Genomic DNA, 22977 nt, shown 5'->3' with positions numbered 1-22977 from the left:
TCTGAGCTAAGCTGGCGGTGCAGGGCTCATTGGCTGAGAGCGATCTGCCAAAGCTCTTAGCCAATGCTGAGCTAACGCACTGCAGGTTTTAGCTTAGGAGAGCTAACGGAAGCTCCTGCCTAAGAGCTTGCAGCTGTCCTTAATGGAGGTGAGGAACAGCGCTAAGAATTAAGGTTAAGAATTTGAACTGTTTTAATAACTTCTTATGGAAGGGCATCAGGAATCTCTTATCAACATAACCATATAAAATGTACAACATCACTGTTTTTGGGAAACTTGCCTCTAGTAATTGTCAGACTTAGAAGGGCTTAAAGGACCACTCCAGGCACCCACACCACTTCAGCTTAATGAAGTGGTCTGGGTGCCAGGTCCAGCTAGGGTTAACCCATTTTTTTTTATAAACATAGCAGTTTCAGAGAAACTGCTTTGTTTACAAATGGGTTAAGCCTTCCCCCAAAGCCTCTAGCGGCTGTCTCATTGACAGCCGCTAGAGGCGCTTGCGTGATTCTCACTGTGAAAAACACAGTGAGAGCACGCAAGCGTCCATAGGAAAGCATTGATAATGCTTTCCTATGCGACCGGCTGAATGCGCGCGCAGCTCTTGCCGCGCGTGCGCATTCAGCCGATGGGGCGGAACGGAGGAGGATCGGAGGCAGAGAGCTCCCCGCCCAGCGCTGGAAAAAGGTAAGTTTTACCCTTTTTCCCCTTTCCAGAGCCGGGCGGGAGGGGGACGCTGAGGGTGGGGGCACCCTCAGGGCACTATAGTGCCAGGAAAACGAGTTTTCCTGGCACTATAGTGGTCCTTTAGAAGCATTAGATTAGATTAGATATGACAGTGTCAAGTGTTGCATAGGTCATCAGTGCTTGTCTATGAGAGGCATTTGATTGGATCAGAGGTCATCAGAAAAAAGTGTCCTGGCACTGAAATAAAGGTAACCATCATTACAGTTTCATTTTATTTTACACAAATTTTGTGTAATCTTCACTAAAAAGGAACACTCATGAAAAAATATATATTTATTTTATGTTACAATGTTCCCTTAAAGAGTACAAGTCATGGGAATAAAAATTAAATGGACACTACTTTCCAAATAAAAAATAAATAAATCATCATTTAGTAGATATAACCCCAATGAAACCATGCATGCATTTAATTATGCATTTTTGATTGGTGGTATGTCACAAACAGCCTGCAAAAGCTGCAGTTCTCTTGTCTAAAAGTCTTTGCAAGTCCTCCCCACCTAACACCACCCACACTTTCTGTGGCTGTCCAATCACAGACTTCCAATTGCAGCTCAGTGAGAAGTAATTTCAAAGCAGGTGCTCTGGGCAATTTAATGCTTCCAGCTCCTCTCAGCTAACCAAACCAGGAAGTAATTGACAGCCAGGAGGTTGTAGGGTACTTTATAAAAGTGCATCTTTTTATTAAGAGCCTCTTTCTATTAAAATCTATAGTTATGTAACATAAAAAAATAGGTTACAATCTTTACACACAAATAATTTAAGTAAGCTGAAATGCTTTAGGGCAGGGCGAAGTAAACTTTCCGTAGTACTGTGTCAAAACAAGATCTTTAATTCCCTTGGCGTGCCAGAAAATTTTTATATTTTAATTGAGGGGTGTATATTTCTGTATTGTTCTTGTGCTTTTTATAGGTGCTGCAGTTGCTTAGTAGCATTGTATTTGTGTGTATGTGGGCTGTACTATTGTATAGGTTAATAAAGTAATTTGTGGTGTTGGTTATAATACCTATGAATGTGGATTCTGTATGCGGGTTGATTGTGGAGTGTGTGTGCGGATGATATGTCACATTGTATGATTGGTGGTGTGCATAGCCGTGCTCAGCCTATTGCATAAGGGTGTGCACCCTAAAGCACAAACACACACGCCGTATATATTTATATATATATATATATATATATATATATACATACACACACACACATACATATACATAAACACACATAGACGCACACATACACTGCTGTGTGTGTGTGTGTGTGAGGGTGCTGTGTTTAGGTGCTGTGTGTGTGTGGACGCTGTGTGTGAGGGCGCTGTGTGTGTGTGTGTGTAGGTGCTTTGTTTGTGTGAGGGCACTGTGTGTGTGTAAGTGCTATATTTGTGAGGGTGCTGTGTGTGTGTGTGAGGCTGCTATTAGTGTGCGTGTGTGTGTGTGTGTGAGGACACTGTGTGTGAGAGGGTGCTGTTAGTGTGTGTGTGTGTGTGTGTGTGTGTGTGTGTGTGTGTAAGGGTGATGTGTGTCTGTGTGTGTGTGTGTGTGTAAGGGCACTGTGTGTGTGAGGGTGCTGTTAGTGTGTGTGTATGTGTGAGGGTGCTGTTAGTGTATGTGTAAGGGTGCTGCTAGTGTGTGGGTGCTGTTAATATGTGTGTGTGCTGTGTGTTAGGGTGACGTATGTGTCTGGGTGCTGTTAGTATGTGTGTGCTGTGTGTGTAAGGGTGATGTATGTGTGTTGGTGCTGTTAGTATGTGTAAGGGTGATGTATGTGTGTTGGTGCTGTTAGTATGTGTGTGCTGTATGTTTGGGTGATTGTGGGGGTGGGGGGGATGCATTTAGTTAACATCCTGTGCTGCTGCACCCGCAAGGGGCTAGAGTTCACTTTCGCGAGATCTGAGTGTTGCCGCGGCAACGCTCCGACCTCGCGAGAGGAACCCGGCAGAGCTGCTGGCAAGAGCTCCCAGGGTCCTCTCCTGCCTGTGGGTCAGTGAGGGATTTCTTTGTTCTCCCCACCGGCCCATGGAAGGAGGCGCATAGTGCGGGCCGTGGGGATTAGGGTTTGCCCAGGCACACCCGGCACACCCTGTGCTCACGCCTATGGTGGTGTGTGTATATGTGGGGCAGCTCTGTGTATATCTAGCAATATGGGTGGCTTCCCTGTAGTCCAGTGGGGACAGTGGCCAGGTACAGGTAAAGGGCAGCAATAGCTGCTGAGGGCTGCTTAAGTCCAGTGTGGATTCTTGTGCTGGGAGATAGATAAGGAAGTGATCTCAGAAAACTCTCTCATTAATCCTTCCTGTTATGTCATTAGCAATCAGAGTCAGGGTCGTCTTTAATGCAGGGCAGCTGCCCCGGGCCCAGTTGCTCCTGTGTGGCCCCAGAGAAGATGCCCCGTGGGCCCCGCAATTTGCACAGCCCCCATGGACCTTGGCGGTGCAGCTGCACAGAGCCGCACACTAAGGAGGCCCCCCGGGTGGCCCATGCACTATGTGTCAGCAGGGGCCCTGTCGGGCGCTGTGATGCTTAAACAGAGAGAGTGTGTGTGTGTGTGTGTGTGTGTCAGTATGTCTGTGTGTGTGTGTATGTCAATATGTCTGTGTGTGTGTGTATGTCAATATGTCTGTGTGTGTGTGTGTCAGTCAGTATGTGTGTGTGTATGCCAGTATCTGTGTGTGTGTGTATGTCAGTATGTTTGTGTGTGTGTGGGCCCAATAAAATGCTTTGCCAAGGGTAGTATTCATATTATAGACTGCCCTGATCAGAGTACTGCAAAACTGATACATAATATAAATATAATGTATATATTTAGCAGTAGTGATGTTGCGAACATAAAATTTTCCGCGAACGGCGAACGTGAATTTCTGCAAATGTTCGCGAACGGGCGAACCCGGCGAACCGCCATAGACTTCAATAGGCAGGCGAATTTTAAAACCCACAGGGACTCTTTCTGGCCACAATAGTGATGGAAAGGTTGTTTCAAGGGGACTAACACCTGGACTGTGGCATGTATCTCTGTATTACACACAGTATCTCTATATTACACACAGTATCCCTGTATTACACTCAGTATCCCTGTATTACACTCAGTATCTCCATATTACACACAGTATCCCTGTATTACATGCAGTATCCCTGTATTATACTCAGTATCCCTGTATTACACACTGTATCCCTGTATTACACTCAGTATCTCTATATTACACACAGTATCCAAGTATTACACACTGTATCCCTGTATTACACACTGTATCCCTGTATTACACTCAGTATCTCTGTATTATACACTGTATCCCTGTAGTACACACTGTATCCCTGTATTACACACTGTATCCCTGTATTACACGCAGTATCCCTGTATTATACTCAGTATCCCTGTATTACACTCAGTATCTCTGTATTACACACAGTATCTCTGTATTACACACTGTATCCCTGTATTACACTCTGTATCCCTGTATTACACTCAGTATCTCTATATTACACACAGTATCCCTGTATTACACACAGTATCCCTGTATTATATTCAGTATCCCTGTAATACACACAGTATCTCTATATTACACACTGTATCCCTGTATTACACACAGTATCCCTGTATTATATTCAGTATCCCTGTAATACACACAGTATCTCTATATTACACACTGTATCCCTGTATTACACATTGTATCCCTGTATTACACACTGTATCCCTGTATTACGCTCAGTATCTCTGTATTACACACTGTATCCCTGTATTACTCAGTATCCCTGTATTACACTCAGTATCCCTGTATTACACACAGTATAAGGGTGGGGGACCTAACGTCCTCCCCCCTGAGCGGCGGGTGGAGGCCCTAAATACTAAAAAGGGGGGGACCTAAGATTGAACCACCACATACTAAATGGTCAGGGGGAGCATAGACTCTGTTTCCTAAGTAACAATTACACCTAAATAACAATTTAAACCTTAAAACCACAGGGTCCGTGAGCCTAGTGTCATGCATATTGAGCCACGTCAACCTCCTCCTCAAAATATTTGGATAGTTGTTAAAGGAAATCAAGCAATACAATACACTGTAGTTGTTATGGTGCCATGATTGCCCTGTCAATCCCACTTTAATTATTCAAACCAGTTTAAAATGCTTTGACTTCTCACCTGGGTCTGCCAGATCATTACTTCCTTATTCACTACTTTAGACAGAAAGTCAGAAGCTCTCTGTCTGAGCTAAGCTGGCGGTGCAGGGCTCATTGGCTGAGAGCGATCTGCCAAAGCTCTTAGCCAATGCTGAGCTAACGCACTGCAGGTTTTAGCTTAGGAGAGCTAACGGAAGCTCCTGCCTAAGAGCTTGCAGCTGTCCTTAATGGAGGTGAGGAACAGCGCTAAGAATTAAGGTTAAGAATTTGAACTGTTTTAATAACTTCTTATGGAAGGGCATCAGGAATCTCTTATCAACATAACCATATAAAATGTACAACATCACTGTTTTTGGGAAACTTGCCTCTAGTAATTGTCAGACTTAGAAGGGCTTAAAGGACCACTCCAGGCACCCACACCACTTCAGCTTAATGAAGTGGTCTGGGTGCCAGGTCCAGCTAGGGTTAACCCATTTTTTTTATAAACATAGCAGTTTCAGAGAAACTGCTTTGTTTACAAATGGGTTAAGCCTTCCCCCAAAGCCTCTAGCGGCTGTCTCATTGACAGCCGCTAGAGGCGCTTGCGTGATTCTCACTGTGAAAAACACAGTGAGAGCACGCAAGCGTCCATAGGAAAGCATTGATAATGCTTTCCTATGCGACCGGCTGAATGCGCGCGCAGCTCTTGCCGCGCGTGCGCATTCAGCCGATGGGGCGGAACGGAGGAGGATCGGAGGCAGAGAGCTCCCCGCCCAGCGCTGGAAAAAGGTAAGTTTTACCCTTTTTCCCCTTTCCAGAGCCGGGCGGGAGGGGGACGCTGAGGGTGGGGGCACCCTCAGGGCACTATAGTGCCAGGAAAACGAGTTTTCCTGGCACTATAGTGGTCCTTTAGAAGCATTAGATTAGATTAGATATGACAGTGTCAAGTGTTGCATAGGTCATCAGTGCTTGTCTATGAGAGGCATTTGATTGGATCAGAGGTCATCAGAAAAAAGTGTCCTGGCACTGAAATAAAGGTAACCATCATTACAGTTTCATTTTATTTTACACAAATTTTGTGTAATCTTCACTAAAAAGGAACACTCATGAAAAAATATATATTTATTTTATGTTACAATGTTCCCTTAAAGAGTACAAGTCATGGGAATAAAAATTAAATGGACACTACTTTCCAAATAAAAAATAAATAAATCATCATTTAGTAGATATAACCCCAATGAAACCATGCATGCATTTAATTATGCATTTTTGATTGGTGGTATGTCACAAACAGCCTGCAAAAGCTGCAGTTCTCTTGTCTAAAAGTCTTTGCAAGTCCTCCCCACCTAACACCACCCACACTTTCTGTGGCTGTCCAATCACAGACTTCCAATTGCAGCTCAGTGAGAAGTAATTTCAAAGCAGGTGCTCTGGGCAATTTAATGCTTCCAGCTCCTCTCAGCTAACCAAACCAGGAAGTAATTGACAGCCAGGAGGTTGTAGGGTACTTTATAAAAGTGCATCTTTTTATTAAGAGCCTCTTTCTATTAAAATCTATAGTTATGTAACATAAAAAAATAGGTTACAATCTTTACACACAAATAATTTAAGTAAGCTGAAATGCTTTAGGGCAGGGCGAAGTAAACTTTCCGTAGTACTGTGTCAAAACAAGATCTTTAATTCCCTTGGCGTGCCAGAAAATTTTTATATTTTAATTGAGGGGTGTATATTTCTGTATTGTTCTTGTGCTTTTTATAGGTGCTGCAGTTGCTTAGTAGCATTGTATTTGTGTGTATGTGGGCTGTACTATTGTATAGGTTAATAAAGTAATTTGTGGTGTTGGTTATAATACCTATGAATGTGGATTCTGTATGCGGGTTGATTGTGGAGTGTGTGTGCGGATGATATGTCACATTGTATGATTGGTGGTGTGCATAGCCGTGCTCAGCCTATTGCATAAGGGTGTGCACCCTAAAGCACAAACACACACGCCGTATATATTTATATATATATATATATATATATATATATATATATATATACATACACACACACACATACATATACATAAACACACATAGACGCACACATACACTGCTGTGTGTGTGTGTGTGTGAGGGTGCTGTGTTTAGGTGCTGTGTGTGTGTGGACGCTGTGTGTGAGGGCGCTGTGTGTGTGTGTGTGTAGGTGCTTTGTTTGTGTGAGGGCACTGTGTGTGTGTAAGTGCTATATTTGTGAGGGTGCTGTGTGTGTGTGTGAGGCTGCTATTAGTGTGCGTGTGTGTGTGTGTGTGAGGACACTGTGTGTGAGAGGGTGCTGTTAGTGTGTGTGTGTGTGTGTGTGTGTGTGTGTGTAAGGGTGATGTGTGTCTGTGTGTGTGTGTGTGTGTGTAAGGGCACTGTGTGTGTGAGGGTGCTGTTAGTGTGTGTGTATGTGTGAGGGTGCTGTTAGTGTATGTGTAAGGGTGCTGCTAGTGTGTGGGTGCTGTTAATATGTGTGTGTGCTGTGTGTTAGGGTGACGTATGTGTCTGGGTGCTGTTAGTATGTGTGTGCTGTGTGTGTAAGGGTGATGTATGTGTGTTGGTGCTGTTAGTATGTGTAAGGGTGATGTATGTGTGTTGGTGCTGTTAGTATGTGTGTGCTGTATGTTTGGGTGATTGTGGGGGTGGGGGGGATGCATTTAGTTAACATCCTGTGCTGCTGCACCCGCAAGGGGCTAGAGTTCACTTTCGCGAGATCTGAGTGTTGCCGCGGCAACGCTCCGACCTCGCGAGAGGAACCCGGCAGAGCTGCTGGCAAGAGCTCCCAGGGTCCTCTCCTGCCTGTGGGTCAGTGAGGGATTTCTTTGTTCTCCCCACCGGCCCATGGAAGGAGGCGCATAGTGCGGGCCGTGGGGATTAGGGTTTGCCCAGGCACACCCGGCACACCCTGTGCTCACGCCTATGGTGGTGTGTGTATATGTGGGGCAGCTCTGTGTATATCTAGCAATATGGGTGGCTTCCCTGTAGTCCAGTGGGGACAGTGGCCAGGTACAGGTAAAGGGCAGCAATAGCTGCTGAGGGCTGCTTAAGTCCAGTGTGGATTCTTGTGCTGGGAGATAGATAAGGAAGTGATCTCAGAAAACTCTCTCATTAATCCTTCCTGTTATGTCATTAGCAATCAGAGTCAGGGTCGTCTTTAATGCAGGGCAGCTGCCCCGGGCCCAGTTGCTCCTGTGTGGCCCCAGAGAAGATGCCCCGTGGGCCCCGCAATTTGCACAGCCCCCATGGACCTTGGCGGTGCAGCTGCACAGAGCCGCACACTAAGGAGGCCCCCCGGGTGGCCCATGCACTATGTGTCAGCAGGGGCCCTGTCGGGCGCTGTGATGCTTAAACAGAGAGAGTGTGTGTGTGTGTGTGTGTGTGTCAGTATGTCTGTGTGTGTGTGTATGTCAATATGTCTGTGTGTGTGTGTATGTCAATATGTCTGTGTGTGTGTGTGTCAGTCAGTATGTGTGTGTGTATGCCAGTATCTGTGTGTGTGTGTATGTCAGTATGTTTGTGTGTGTGTGGGCCCAATAAAATGCTTTGCCAAGGGTAGTATTCATATTATAGACTGCCCTGATCAGAGTACTGCAAAACTGATACATAATATAAATATAATGTATATATTTAGCAGTAGTGATGTTGCGAACATAAAATTTTCCGCGAACGGCGAACGTGAATTTCTGCAAATGTTCGCGAACGGGCGAACCCGGCGAACCGCCATAGACTTCAATAGGCAGGCGAATTTTAAAACCCACAGGGACTCTTTCTGGCCACAATAGTGATGGAAAGGTTGTTTCAAGGGGACTAACACCTGGACTGTGGCATGTATCTCTGTATTACACACAGTATCTCTATATTACACACAGTATCCCTGTATTACACTCAGTATCCCTGTATTACACTCAGTATCTCCATATTACACACAGTATCCCTGTATTACATGCAGTATCCCTGTATTATACTCAGTATCCCTGTATTACACACTGTATCCCTGTATTACACTCAGTATCTCTATATTACACACAGTATCCAAGTATTACACACTGTATCCCTGTATTACACACTGTATCCCTGTATTACACTCAGTATCTCTGTATTATACACTGTATCCCTGTAGTACACACTGTATCCCTGTATTACACACTGTATCCCTGTATTACACGCAGTATCCCTGTATTATACTCAGTATCCCTGTATTACACTCAGTATCTCTGTATTACACACAGTATCTCTGTATTACACACTGTATCCCTGTATTACACTCTGTATCCCTGTATTACACTCAGTATCTCTATATTACACACAGTATCCCTGTATTACACACAGTATCCCTGTATTATATTCAGTATCCCTGTAATACACACAGTATCTCTATATTACACACTGTATCCCTGTATTACACACAGTATCCCTGTATTATATTCAGTATCCCTGTAATACACACAGTATCTCTATATTACACACTGTATCCCTGTATTACACATTGTATCCCTGTATTACACACTGTATCCCTGTATTACGCTCAGTATCTCTGTATTACACACTGTATCCCTGTATTACTCAGTATCCCTGTATTACACTCAGTATCCCTGTATTACACACAGTATAAGGGTGGGGGACCTAACGTCCTCCCCCCTGAGCGGCGGGTTGAGGCCCTAAATACTAAAAAGGGGGGGACCTAAGGTCCTCCCCCCTGGCCCCCACCCCTGAGCGGTGGGTGGGGGCCCTAAATACTAATAAGGGGGGGACCTAATGTCCTCCCCCTGTCCCCCACCCCTGAGCGGCGGGTGGGGGCCCTAAATACTAAAAAGGGGAGGGGGACCTAATGTCCTCCCCCCTTGCCCCCACCCCTGAGCGGCGGGTGGGGGCCCTAAATACTAAAAAGGAGGGGGGAACCTAAGGTCCTCCCCCCTGGCCCCCACCCCTGAGCGGTGGGTGGGGGCCCTAAATACTAATAAGGGTGGGGACCTAATGTCCTCCCCCCTGTCCCCCACCCCTGAGCGGCGGGTGGGGGCCCTAAATACTAAAAAGGTGGGGGGGACCTAATGTCCTCCCCCTGGCCCCCACCCCTGAGCGGCGGGTGGGGGCCCTAAATACTAAAAAGGAAGGGGGGACCTAAGGTCCTCACCCCTGGCCCCCACCCCTGAGCGGCGGGTGGGGGCCCTAAATACTAATAAGGGTGGGGACCTATTGTCCTCCCCTCTGGCCCCCACCCCTGAACGTCGGGTGGGGGCCCTAAATACTAATAAGGGTGGGGACCTATTGTCCTCCCCTCTGGCCCCCACCCCTGAGCGGCGGGTGGGGGCCCTAAATACTAAAAAGGAAGGGGGGACCTAAGGTCCTCCTTCCTGGCCCCCACCCCTGAGCGGTGGGTGGGGGCCCTAAATACTAATAAGGGTGAGGACCTATTGTCCTCCCCTCTGGCCCCCACCCCTGAACGGCGGGTGGGGGCCCTAAAAAAAAATGTCCCCCCCCCGGTGACTAGGGGTCCCCAAACCCCTAGTCACCCCCCCCCCCCCCAAAAAAAATCCCCCTACCTACCCCCCTCACCCTAAAAATAATGAGGGGGGACCTTTAACTAAGAACCTGTAAAGAAAAAGAAAAAAAAAACTTACCATTGGATGTTTTCTTTCTTCTAAACTCTTCTTTTTTCAGCCCCAAAAAAGGCCAAATAAAAAAACATAATAACCGACGCAATTAAAAAAAAAAAAAAAAATATATATATATATCCATCCATTTTCCCATGCTGTGTAATTTGACTCATAACACTCTGATTGGTGGATTAAGTAACCAATCAGAGTGTTATGAGTCAAATTACACAGTGTGGCGAAACCAACTTCGCCACTGTGGGCTGGAGAAGCCTGGCTGCTAGCCTCCTGCCCGCTGACTATGGCCCCTGGACATATTGCACTTTAAAGACTATATTTGGGCATGTATAATTTATATTGCTGCTACTGGCCCTTTAAAAGCAGCGATGGACATATTGGAACTTTTGGGACTACTGCACCTTTAAGACTGTGGAGCGTAGTACAGTAATCCTGCCTTTAATACTTTAATGTCATGTATGTATTTTTGTATGCAGTTAACCTGGGTTATATATATGTACAGCATTCATCTGATTGTTCGGTAGAATCACTCCATTCATTGTATGGAGGAAACTACCGAACAACCAGACCACCCAGGACTAAGTGTGCCTCCAATTACCGTTTGCAACAATGTTGCAAACGGGTAATTGGCAATCCATGTAATGTATTATGTGTCCTCTGGGTGGCCGCCATTCGGGAAACAACCACGTGGCGGCGGCCATCTTTAACTGCCGAACAGCGGTGTTTTGCCGTCGAGTGTCTGGAACTGAAATCGGACACTCGACTAGGCAAACACCGCTGAGACCTCCAGACTTCCAGGAATTCGTATAAAAACTACCGAATGACCAGCCGTTCGGTAGAAAGAACCCCACAAACAAGGGAATTCATTCAAACCCTCTCCAGGCTCTATAACACAGGCAATTCGTCTGTTTTCATTCCCTTGTTTGTGACTGACCGCAGGGCCAAAATGCATGGAACTGTTTTCGGATACTTTACCCATGCGGTCGGTCAATACTTTAAAGTCCCATAACTCCTGAACCATTTATCCGAATGGGCTGATTCTTGCATATGTTGTCACCCTGAATAAGGGCTATCAGGGGATACCTGTTTTGGAGGTGTAGCATATGTATTTGGGGTACATCCAGGAATTGGGGAAAAAGGTGTACAGTATAATTGTGTTAAGTGTTAATCTAAGGGGAGGAAATGTGTGGGAGGTACATCCATGTGATTGGTTAATTTCATCCTCCCCCTGGGAGTGTCCTGTATGTACTTGTTGGTAATAAAAGCCAGACTGGGTGTCCCAGTCTTGAGTTCCTGTTTAACCCTCAAAATGAAGTGTCGTCTCGTTCTTGGGGGGAATTGGATTGTAAGCTGACTGCCAAGAGTGTAAGCGGATTGTATGCTTTTCTTGTTCAGCTGTTCCAGTTCGGAGTGTTATCTTGTATCCAGATCGGGAGTTTGGTGTTCTGCAGTAGCTGTGCCTGTATCCAGAAAAGGGGATTATCGCCTAAACTGGGTTTTATCCTCTTGTAAGTAAAACGGTCCGTTACAATTGGTGGCAAGCGGCGGGATCGTTCCTACAACCAGAGGGACAGCGACAGACAACACCATTCCTGGATTACAAAGTGAGGGCAACGCCAGTACCCGTTGTAACGAGTATATACCCCTACACGCAGGATCCAGCCTAACAGAAGACAGTACAGAGGAGAGATACGTCTACCGGACCTTAGAGTGGCCGGACTCGACGTAATAGGATAAGACAGAGTCAGGAACGATCCGAGGTCAAGGGCACAAAGAGACAGCGTAAACGAAAACTAGCCGGGGACTGGTACACAGGAATCAGCAAGCCGGCAAACAGTACAGAAAAGGATAAAGCGAAAACGAAGTCAGAATACAAAGCCAAGGTCAAATACGGAGAAACACAACTGAACACAACAAGCACTAAAGGGAACTGTAGCAGAAACCACGATAGGGCAAGGAACTAAGGGAAAAGGGTAAGTATAAGTAGCCTTCAAACTAATGTGATTGGCTCCTGTCACTTCCACTCCCCCAACAGGTAAGTGTATGGGGTGATTGGCATGACAGGAGCCAATGGGAGCCTTTTTGCAATTTAGGCTCCCACTGTCTCTTTAAGAGCGCGCCCGAGATTCGCGGCGCGCTCTTAGCTGCAGGCGGGACACGTGACCGCTTCTCGCGGTCACTGCCCGCCTTCCTGTCAGAACAGTCGGACGAGCCGCGCGCGGCTCGTGCAGCCGCAGGACCGCGCGCGGCTTGAAGAGAGGACCGCGTCCGGTCCCCGGATAAGGTAAGTACCGCTACAGTACCCCCCCCTGAGGACACGCCCTCCGGGCGGGCAGGACCAGGCCTGGCAGGAAAACGCGAATGGAAAGAACGTACAAGGCGGGGAGCATGAACAGCATCCGCAGAAATCCAACTGCGCTCCTCAGGCCCATAACCCTTCCAATGTACCAAGTACTGAAGCCGACCCCTAAGAAAACGAGAGTCAATAACAGCAGATACTTCGAACTCCTCATGACCCTCCACAGAGACAGGAGGGGGAGGGGGAGTATGCCGGGTATAGCGGTTGTGTACGTAAGGCTTCAACAAAGAGGTGTGAAATACATTGGGTATACGCAGATTCTTAGGCAGACCCAAGGCATAAGAAACGGGATTAACCTTATGTATAATGCGATAAGGACCAATGAAGCGGGGAGCCAATTTCATAGAAGGCACCCGGAGGCGAATATTCCGTGTGGAAAGCAAAACCCTGTCCCCCACAACATAGGAAGGAGCCGCTCTGCGATGCTTGTCAGCCTGAGCCTTCTGGCGGGCAGCAGAGTCCACCAAAGAACGCTGAACCTGCTCCCAAGTATTACGCAAACCAGCCAAATGCTCATCCAGAACTGGCATGCCCTGAGAGGAGAATGCAGCCGGAAGAACAACGGGATGCTGGCCATAGACAACGTAAAAAGGGCTTTTGCCGGAAGAATCATGAGTGGCATTATTCCGAGCAAATTCAGCCCAAGGAAGCAGGTCAGACCAATTGTCCTGATGGTGAGACACAAAACAACGGAGGTACTGCTCTAGAGACTGGTTGGCACGTTCAGCAGCTCCATTAGACTGGGGGTGGTAAGCGGAAGAAAATGAGAGGGAAATACCCATCTCCGAACAAAAGGCTTTCCAGAACCTGGAAATAAATTGGCTACCCCTATCGGATACAATAGATAAGGGAATACCATGTAATCGAAACACTTCTCTAGCGAAGATAAGAGCCAATTCCTTGGAAGTGGGCAACTTGCGAAGAGACACAAAGTGAGCCATTTTGGAAAACCGATCTACTATCATTAGGATGACTGTGTTACCATTCGAAGGGGGTAATTCAACAATAAAATCCATTGATAGATTAGACCAAGGTCTCTCGGGAACGGGCAACGGATGCAACAGCCCACAAGGAACTCTACGAGAGGTTTTCATACATGCACAAGTAGTACAAGCACTTATATAGTCAGTAACATCCTTACGTAAGGTATCCCACCAGAAATACCGAGAAACGGCTGACACTGTTTTGGAAATACCAGGATGTCCAGCAGTCTTAGTATCGTGATAAAGTGACAGAATATCCCGTCTCTCGGGAATGTCAACGAACAATTTATCATTAGGCCTCTCGCTGGGTGCCATGCCTTGTTTCGCTTGTATGGCCTGCAAGAGGGACGAGGAAATAGACAATATAGTAGTTGCTATTATCCTGTCTGGGGGAATGACAGGAGTGACATCAATCTCCTGTTTGTCAATAGTCTCGAATTGTCTGGACAGGGCGTCCGCTTTAGTGTTCCGGTCACCTGGCCTATAGGTGATTATATAATTAAAATGAGACAAGAACAGTGACCACCTAGCCTGCCTTGAAGACAATCTTTTAGCTTCGCTAAGGTAGGATAGGTTCTTATGATCTGTAAATATGAGAATAGGATCCTTAGTTCCTTCTAGCAAATGTCTCCATTCTTTGAGTGCTAAAATGATAGCAAGGAGTTCGCGATTACCCACATCATAATTCCTCTCTGCCTTGGACATTTGTTTAGAAAAGAAGCCACAAGGATGCAATGGCTTGTCAGGAGACTCTCTTTGGGATAAGACAGCACCTACCCCTATATCGGAAGCATCAACCTCAAGTATATATGGCAATGAGGGGACAGGATGCTGTAAAATAGGGGCAGAGGCGAACGTAGTCTTAAGAAAGTCAAAAGCCTGAAGTGCCTCAGTAGACCAGACACGTGTATTGCCATCCTTTTTAGTCATACGAGTTATAGGCGCTACTATAGACGAAAAACCTTTGATAAAACGTCTATAATAATTAGAGAACCCCAGAAAACGCTGGATGGCTTTCAGACCTTGCGGCAGAGGCCATTCTATGACTGCAGCGAGCTTCTGGGGATCCATCCGAAAACCCTCGGCGGAAATCAAATACCCTAAAAACTGGACCTCGGACTGGTCGAATAGACATTTTTCTAATTTGCAATAAAGACCATTAGCAAGAAGGGTCTTCAGAACTGTTGTAACATGTCTGTGATGAGCGTGAATGTCTGTAGAATATATTAAAATGTCATCCAAGTACACAATAACAAATGAGTGAATAAAATCCCTTAAGACATCATTAATAAATTCTTGGAACACTGCTGGGGCATTGCAAAGCCCAAATGGCATGACGGTATACTCATAATGACCTGACCGAGTGTTAAAGGCTGTCTTCCATTCGTGGTCCTTTTTAATACGTATCAAATTGTATGCTCCTCTAAGATCTAATTTGGTGAATACCGTAGCATGTTTGAGCCTGTCAAACAATTCTGTTATTAGAGGTATAGGGTAAGCATTTTTGATGGTGATCTTGTTAAGACCTCTATAATCAATGCAAGGTCTTAAATCACCTTCTTTCTTTGATACAAAGAAGAACCCCGCTCCAGCCGGAGAAGAGGATCTTCTAATAAATCCCTTGTCTAATGACTCTTTAATGTACTCCTCCATGACACGGTTTTCTTGAACCGATAGGGGGTACACCCTGCCCTTAGGAGGTATAGTACCAGGCAACAAATCAATAGCACAATCGTAGGGTCTGTGAGGCGGTAATTTGTCAGCCTCTCTTTTATCAAAGACAGTCTTTAAAGTTAAATACTGAGAGGGTATAGTCGTAGATAAAGGAGGAACAGTAGGAACGTTAATAGAATTCACAGGCGTGACTTCAATAGTACATGACTCATGGCAGGCTTCACTCCATGATTTTATCTGCCCTGTCTCCCAGTCAAAAATGGGATTGTGGGCACGTAACCATGGATACCCTAACACCAACTGTGAAGAGGGAGAGGTGATGACCTGGAACCGAATGGTTTCATAGTGTAGAACCCCTGTGTACATGTGTAGCGGTGCAGTCTCGTGAGTAACAACAGGAGATATCAATGGTCTACCATCTATGGCCTCAACGGCCAAGGGTATCTCCTTCTCTCTGATGGGAATATTGTTTCTCTTTACAAAACCAGAGTCTATAAAGTTCTCGGCTGCCCCAGAATCAACCAGGGCGTCTATGTTTTCAACTATACAACTCTCTCCCATATGTAAAGAAACAGGGAGAAGCAGTCGGTTAGGAGGCAAAGTAGGAGACTTAGAAATCACACCCAAGGCCAGTCCCCTATAAGGTCTTAGGTGCGAGAGTTTTCCGGGAGCAGAGGACACTCCTTTACCATATGGTCTCTCTTACCACAATATAGGCAGAGTCCCTCCCTTCTCCTATGTAATTTTTCAGTATCTGAGAGTTTGGCAACCCCTAATTGCATAGGTTCCTCTTCAGGTACTTTAACACTCTCCGGTATATTAACTCTGGGTTGAATAGGTGTAACAAAACGTCTATTCCTGTTCTTAGTATAGAGCCTGTCACGAATCCTATTATCTATATCGATGAGGTAGTCAATAAGGTCCTCTAAGGCAATAGGAAGCTCCTTAGCTGCTACCTCATCCAATATAGAGTCTGATAAACCTTCCATGAAGGCCGTAGTTAACCCATTATTGGTCCAATCGACCTGTGAGGCAAGGGTACGAAACTGTATAGCGTAATCAGCCACAGACCTAGAACCCTGTTTAACCCTCATTAATGCTCTAGCGGCATTCTTAGACCTTTTCATAGTATCAAAAGTTCTGCGAAAAGCTGTTAGGAAACTGTGAAAGTTATGCACCATAGGTCCATTAGCCTCCCAAATAGGGTTTGCCCATTCAAGTGCTTTGTCGGTAAGTTGGTGCATAAAGAACCCAACTTTAGACCTCTCTGTGGGAAATGAACGTGGATACATTTCAAAATGAAACTCTATTTGGTTAATGAACCCTCTGCATGTCTTAGAATCCCCTCCATACCTAGGAGGAGGCGTTAAATGTGCTGTAGCGTTAGGCATAGTCGATACTTCAGGAAGCAGGGGTGCAGGAGGGTTAGGTGCGGTTGCTGGAATGGTTCTAGCTAAGAGCGTCTGGAGAGCCTGAGCTATTTGATCCATACGGTGATCCTGCTCTACAAATCTAGCCTCATGGGTCGCCATCTGTTGAGCTAAATCTGCGGGGTCCAAGGCCCTATCGTAATGTAACGAGTATATACCCCTACACGCAGGATCCAGCCTAACAGAAGACAGTACAGAGGAGAGATACGTCTACCGGACCTTAGAGTGGCCGGACTCGACGTAATAGGATAAGACAGAGTCAGGAACGATCCGAGGTCAAGGGCACAAAGAGACAGCGTAAACGAAAACTAGCCGGGGACTGGTACACAGGAATCAGCAAGCCGGCAAACAGTACAGAAAAGGATAAAGCGAAAACGAAGTCAGAATACAAAGCCAAGGTCAAATACGGAGAAACACAACTGAACACAACAAGCACTAAAGGGAACTGTAGCAGAAACCACGATAGGGCAAGGAACTAAGGGAAAAGGGTAAGTATAAGTAGCCTTCAAACTAATGTGATTGGCTCCTGTCACTTCCACTCCCCCAACAGGTAAGTGTATGGGGTGATTGGCATGACAGGAGCCAATGGGAGCCTTTTTGCAATTTAGGCTCCCACTGTCTCTTTAAGAGCGCGCCCGAGATTCGCGGCGCGCTCTTAGCTGCAGGCGGGACACGTGACCGCTTCTCGCGGTCACTGCCCGCCTTCCTGTCAGAACAGTCGGACGAGCCGCGCGCGGCTCGTGCAGCCGCAGGACCGCGCGCGGCTTGAAGAGAGGACCGCGTCCGGCCCCCGGATAAGGTAAGTACCGCTACACCCGTACAGCGCCCCTATCTACAAGGAACCAACTGCAGCAGAGCAAGCATGGCACCCAGCTACACTCAAGAGGCGTATGACAGAGAGGTCACCGCGGTGCTGGCTATATGCGGACCCAACCTCTCAGAGGATCTAATACAGCGTGTGAAGAAAGCAGTGCGAGAGTACTTGCCGTGGGAATCAGAGCGGGCCAGGGGGTTTGCAGACCTCCCTCCCCAGCGGCAATGTGTGGCCCAGGGAGCTGATGGTGTCGTCCATCCTCCCCAGCAGCCGTGTGTGTCCAAGGGAGCCGAAGGTGCAGTCCTTCCTCCCCAGCGGCAGGCTGAGTTACAGGGGGCAGAGGTTGTTGTTCCTGCCCCCCAGCAGCAAAGGGATATGCCAAGAAGGCAGTGTGAAGTGAAGGGAGAGGAGAGCAGCGTCCTCCCTCCCCAGCGGCAATGTGTGCCCCAGGGAGCTGATGGTGTCGTCCATCCTCCCCAGCAGCCGTGTGTGTCCAAGGGAGCCGAAGGTGCAGTCCTTCCTCCCCAGCGGCAGGCTGAGTTACAGGGGGCAGAGGTTGTTGTTCCTGCCCCCCAGCAGCAAAGTGATATGCCAAGAAGGCAGTGTGAAGGGAAGGGAGAGGAGAGCAGCGTCCTCCCTCCCCAGCGGCAATGTGTGCCCCAGGGAGCTGATGGTGTCGTCCATCCTCCCCAGCAGCCGTGTGTGTCCAAGGGAGCCGAAGGTGCAGTCCTTCCTCCCCAGCGGCAGGCTGAGTTACAGGGGGCAGAGGTTGTTGTTCCTGCCCCCCAGCAGCAAAGTGAGATGCCAAGACGGCAGTGTGAAGCGAAGGGAGAGGAGAGCAGCGTCCTCCCTCCCCAGCGGCAGTGTGTGCCCCAGGGAGCTGATGGTGTCGTCCATCCTCCCCAGCGGCAGTGTGTCCTGCAGGGAGCAGAGACAGTCAGTCTCGCACCCCAGCAGCCGGACAAGAGAATTAAAGGGGAGACAGCTGGTCCCCCTTTCCACCAGCAGAGAGAGTGGCAGGGAGAGGAGCCTGCTAACCCCCCTCCCCAGCAGCAGTTTACCGTCCAGAGAGAGGAGCTTGTTACACCCTCTCTCCAGCGGCAGCCTAACCCACCAAGGGGAGATGTTAAGCCCCACATCTGTGCAGATGGGACCGTAGTCTCTGCACTTACAGCACAAGGGATAGGGACGGTCGGTCCTGTCCCCCAGCCACAGAGCGATATATCTAAAGGGGAGACAGTCGGTCTCCAGCAGCCAGGCTCCCACCAGACTACTCCCGTGGTAGTGCTGGCAACAGGACAGAGTACCGCTGGTCTCTGCCCCCTCAGCAACCCACCAAGGCAGCCTATCAGTCTCTCACCCAGCCGTGGGGAGGCACCTGAACTTGGACAAAATTCTCCCTCACCCAGGTGTGGTAACTGTTTATTATGGGTGGGCTGCTCTACTACTTCTGTTCTGTGGGTGGGTTGCTGGACTAACCAGGGCACTGACCGGCAGGAGGTCAGATACCCTGTTAGTCTAGCTGGTAAAGGGGAGAATTGTGGCAAAACCAACTTCGCCACTGTGGGCTGGAGAAGCCTGGCTGCTAGCCTCCTGCCCGCTGACTATGGCCCCTGGACATATTGCACTTTAAAGACTATATTTGGGCATGTATAATTTATATTGCTGCTACTGGCCCTTTAAAAGCAGCGATGGACATATTGGAACTTTTGGGACTACTGCACCTTTAAGACTGTGGAGCGTAGTACAGTAATCCTGCCTTTAATACTTTAATGTCATGTATGTATTTTTGTATGCAGTTAACCTGGGTTATATATATGTACAGCATTCATCTGATTGTTCGGTAGAATCACTCCATTCATTGTATGGAGGAAACTACCGAACAACCAGACCACCCAGGACTAAGTGTGCCTCCAATTACCGTTTGCAACAATGTTGCAAACGGGTAATTGGCAATCCATGTAATGTATTATGTGTCCTCTGGGTGGCCGCCATTCGGGAAACAACCACGTGGCGGCGGCCATCTTTAACTGCCGAACAGCGGTGTTTTGCCGTCGAGTGTCTGGAACTGAAATCGGACACTCGACTAGGCAAACACCGCTGAGACCTCCAGACTTCCAGGAATTCGTATAAAAACTACCGAATGACCAGCCGTTCGGTAGAAAGAACCCCACAAACAAGGGAATTCATTCAAACCCTCTCCAGGCTCTATAACACAGGCAATTCGTCTGTTTTCATTCCCTTGTTTGTGACTGACCACAGGGCCAAAATGCATGGAACTGTTTTCGGATACTTTACCCATGCGGTCGGTCAATACTTTAAAGTCCCATAACTCCTGAACCATTTATCCGAATGGGCTGATTCTTGCATATGTTGTCACCCTGAATAAGGGCTATCAGGGGATACCTGTTTTGGAGGTGTAGCATATGTATTTGGGGTACATCCAGGAATTGGGGAAAAAGGTGTACAGTATAATTGTGTTAAGTGTTAATCTAAGGGGAGGAAATGTGTGGGAGGTACATCCATGTGATTGGTTAATTTCATCCTCCCCCTGGGAGTGTCCTGTATGTACTTGTTGGTAATAAAAGCCAGACTGGGTGTCCCAGTCTTGAGTTCCTGTTTAACCCTCAAAATGAAGTGTCGTCTCGTTCTTGGGGGGAATTGGATTGTAAGCTGACTGCCAAGAGTGTAAGCGGATTGTATGCTTTTCTTGTTCAGCTGTTCCAGTTCGGAGTGTTATCTTGTATCCAGATCGGGAGTTTGGTGTTCTGCAGTAGCTGTGCCTGTATCCAGAAAAGGGGATTATCGCCTAAACTGGGTTTTATCCTCTTGTAAGTAAAACGGTCCGTTACACACAGCGTGGGAAAATTTTCCACGCTGTGTAAAATGACACAGAGCACTCTGATTGGTGGATTTAAAAACCAACCAATCAGAGTGCTGTGACAGGTAAATGTAGAGACTTACCTGTCAGTCTCTTCATTTACCTGTCAGAGCACTCTGATTGGATGGCTTAAACCCACCAATCAGAGTGCTCTGAGCCTAATTGCAGGGCGGGGGAAGGCTTTTACTGGCTATGGGGGGGATAATGTATAATAAACACAGGTTACTAGCTATGGGGGGATAATGTATAATAAACACAGGTTACTGGCTATGGAGTATAATGTATAATAAACACACAAAAAAAATAATGCAAAAAAAAAAATGTATGCAGCTTCCGAATTAATCTAAGTTGTATGCTGTCTAGAAGGTGGGAGGGTCTGGGAGGGAGGTTCTGCTGCTGATTGGCTGGAATGTGTCTGCTGACTGTGAGGTACAGGGTCAAAGTTTACTCAATGATAACGAATAGGGGGCGGACCGAACATCGCATATGTTCGCAATCCGTGGCGAACGCGAGCACACTATGTTCGCCAGGAACTATTCGCCAGCGAACCGTTTGGGACATCACTAGGTACAAGGATAGGTGCATTTTCTCACCATTTGGTTCACAGATCAAATAAGAAGTAACCAACAGACGGAAAAATAGGAGTAGCAAAGAAAAACAAAATCAATATTTAAACATAATAGATATTTATTAAAAATATAATATATACTTTTTTTTTTACTTATCCTTTTTCCCCTCTATTGGTCACTTTTCACTTTCTCTTTGAATAAAATCAACATTTAGTGGCTGTCCCCTAAGCATCAATTATCTTTATTCCCCCCAATTATCTCTTTTTGTGGTGCCACGAACGGTACATCGAATCACAAAAAAATCAAAACGGCTCATTCATTGTCTGTTCCGTTTAATTTGCAATTCAGTCTTACAGTGATTTTAAGTTACAGAATTTGGATGACCTGCTGATTGCCAAAAATTCTGGTGAATCACAATTAGTTTGAAACCCAATGCACACGTCTAGCGTTAAAGTTACAATTAACGCTTCCCTTGAGGGCGTTGTTGTGTAGCTGCACACAGACTTTCCCTAACCAGGAGGAGACGATTATCTATAAACTACTGCTGTACAGGAATAAATAAATCATCAACACGAGGAGTTTTACTCAAGTCATCACTTGGTGTGAAGCAAGTTGTGCCAATTCTCCTCAGTGATGCCAAGCCATGTGTAATGACTTTCATATTTGCATCTTATTGGCAGTAACTCCAATTTCACCCATCTTTTATTTTAAGTATTATCTATTTAAAGGGAGTGATAAAGCTACCTATGCATACTTACAGGATAAGTTTCCTTTTACAAAAAGTATGAGGTAGCAGCAAATATTTTTTATCGAGGGGGGGAGTGGAGGGTGAGGATTAGCAGCTTTTCCATTTAAACCTTTAAGTGCAAAATGTGTAAGCGAAGCATTTTGTGTTCACTGTCACTAAATGGGTTAATGGCTATTATTAGCTTGGTAATCCTGTCAATAGTAAACTGCTACTCCGGTTGCGTACTGGTGGTCACTGCTCCCATACATTCCACTGAAAACGGATATACACCTGTATGAGTACTCTTCAGGAACTTCCAGAGAGCATAGCAACTCTTATTTACTGACCGGATTCCTAGAACCTTATTATAGACCAGATATTCAGTCCCGCATGTGTAAAGTGCATTTTAATCATACCTGTATGTGGTGAGCACGGTCTTGTTGACCAAAACAATGAGGAAGGAGCTGAGTCCATAGAACAGCGCAGAGAGTATTCTAGCCAGGCGGGGGTTCGCAGTCTGTGAGCTGGGAAGAGACATGCTGTGCAGTGAGCGAGTAACGATTCTGGTCGGATTCTTTTCATTCTATAGCGAACATCCAGACACAACACACCCTGAGCCCATTCCTAGCAGCGCCCATGCTGACTTCACCCGCAGAACAGGTGGCTGAGGGAGGGTACAAGCTGGCCTGGGTGTACAGTAAAACGCATGTCTATCTAAGAATCTGCAATGACATTACTTTACTTCTATAATTGTTGGACCGATCCTAAATTATAAATAGCATATATACTATGCATGGAATGTTACCAATACTAATGAGGAAACATTGTCTCAGTGATATCCAGAGAGGTGTTGGCTAATGTGGGGTAATTTTGTATGAAAAGGGGGAAACACACAGTTTGATCTTGAGATTTGTGGAAGTGAGTTATTTAAATAATGTGTCCAATGTAGAGGACTAGCCTCTTTATATAATGTAGCTCTTATTTAGCAGAAAGAAAATTCAACCTCATGCTATGAATCTGCCACTGCCATACATTTATATTTTGTAATGTAAAACACACATTTAAAAAAAAAAAAAATT

General features: G+C 46.5%; 1 protein-coding gene across 1 annotated transcript in view; it reads right to left on the bottom strand.

Annotated features, from left to right (window-relative positions):
* Positions 1-22537, bottom strand: part of LOC134611271 (nucleotide sugar transporter SLC35D2-like) — a 158032-nt gene extending 135495 nt beyond the window's left edge. Inside the window, exon 1 of the mRNA XM_063454962.1 lies at positions 22315-22537. Within this exon, the coding sequence (XP_063311032.1) occupies positions 22315-22436 (122 nt within the window). The 5' untranslated portion in view covers positions 22437-22537. The remainder of the gene's footprint in view (positions 1-22314) is intronic.
* Positions 22538-22977: the final 440 nt, after the last annotated feature.

The sequence above is a fragment of the Pelobates fuscus genome, chromosome 5 (assembly GCF_036172605.1).
Source record: "Pelobates fuscus isolate aPelFus1 chromosome 5, aPelFus1.pri, whole genome shotgun sequence".
NCBI classification, from domain to species: domain Eukaryota; kingdom Metazoa; phylum Chordata; class Amphibia; order Anura; family Pelobatidae; genus Pelobates; species Pelobates fuscus.
The sequence above is the reverse complement of the archived record's forward strand: the minus strand, read 5'-3'. Positions and strand labels throughout refer to the sequence as shown.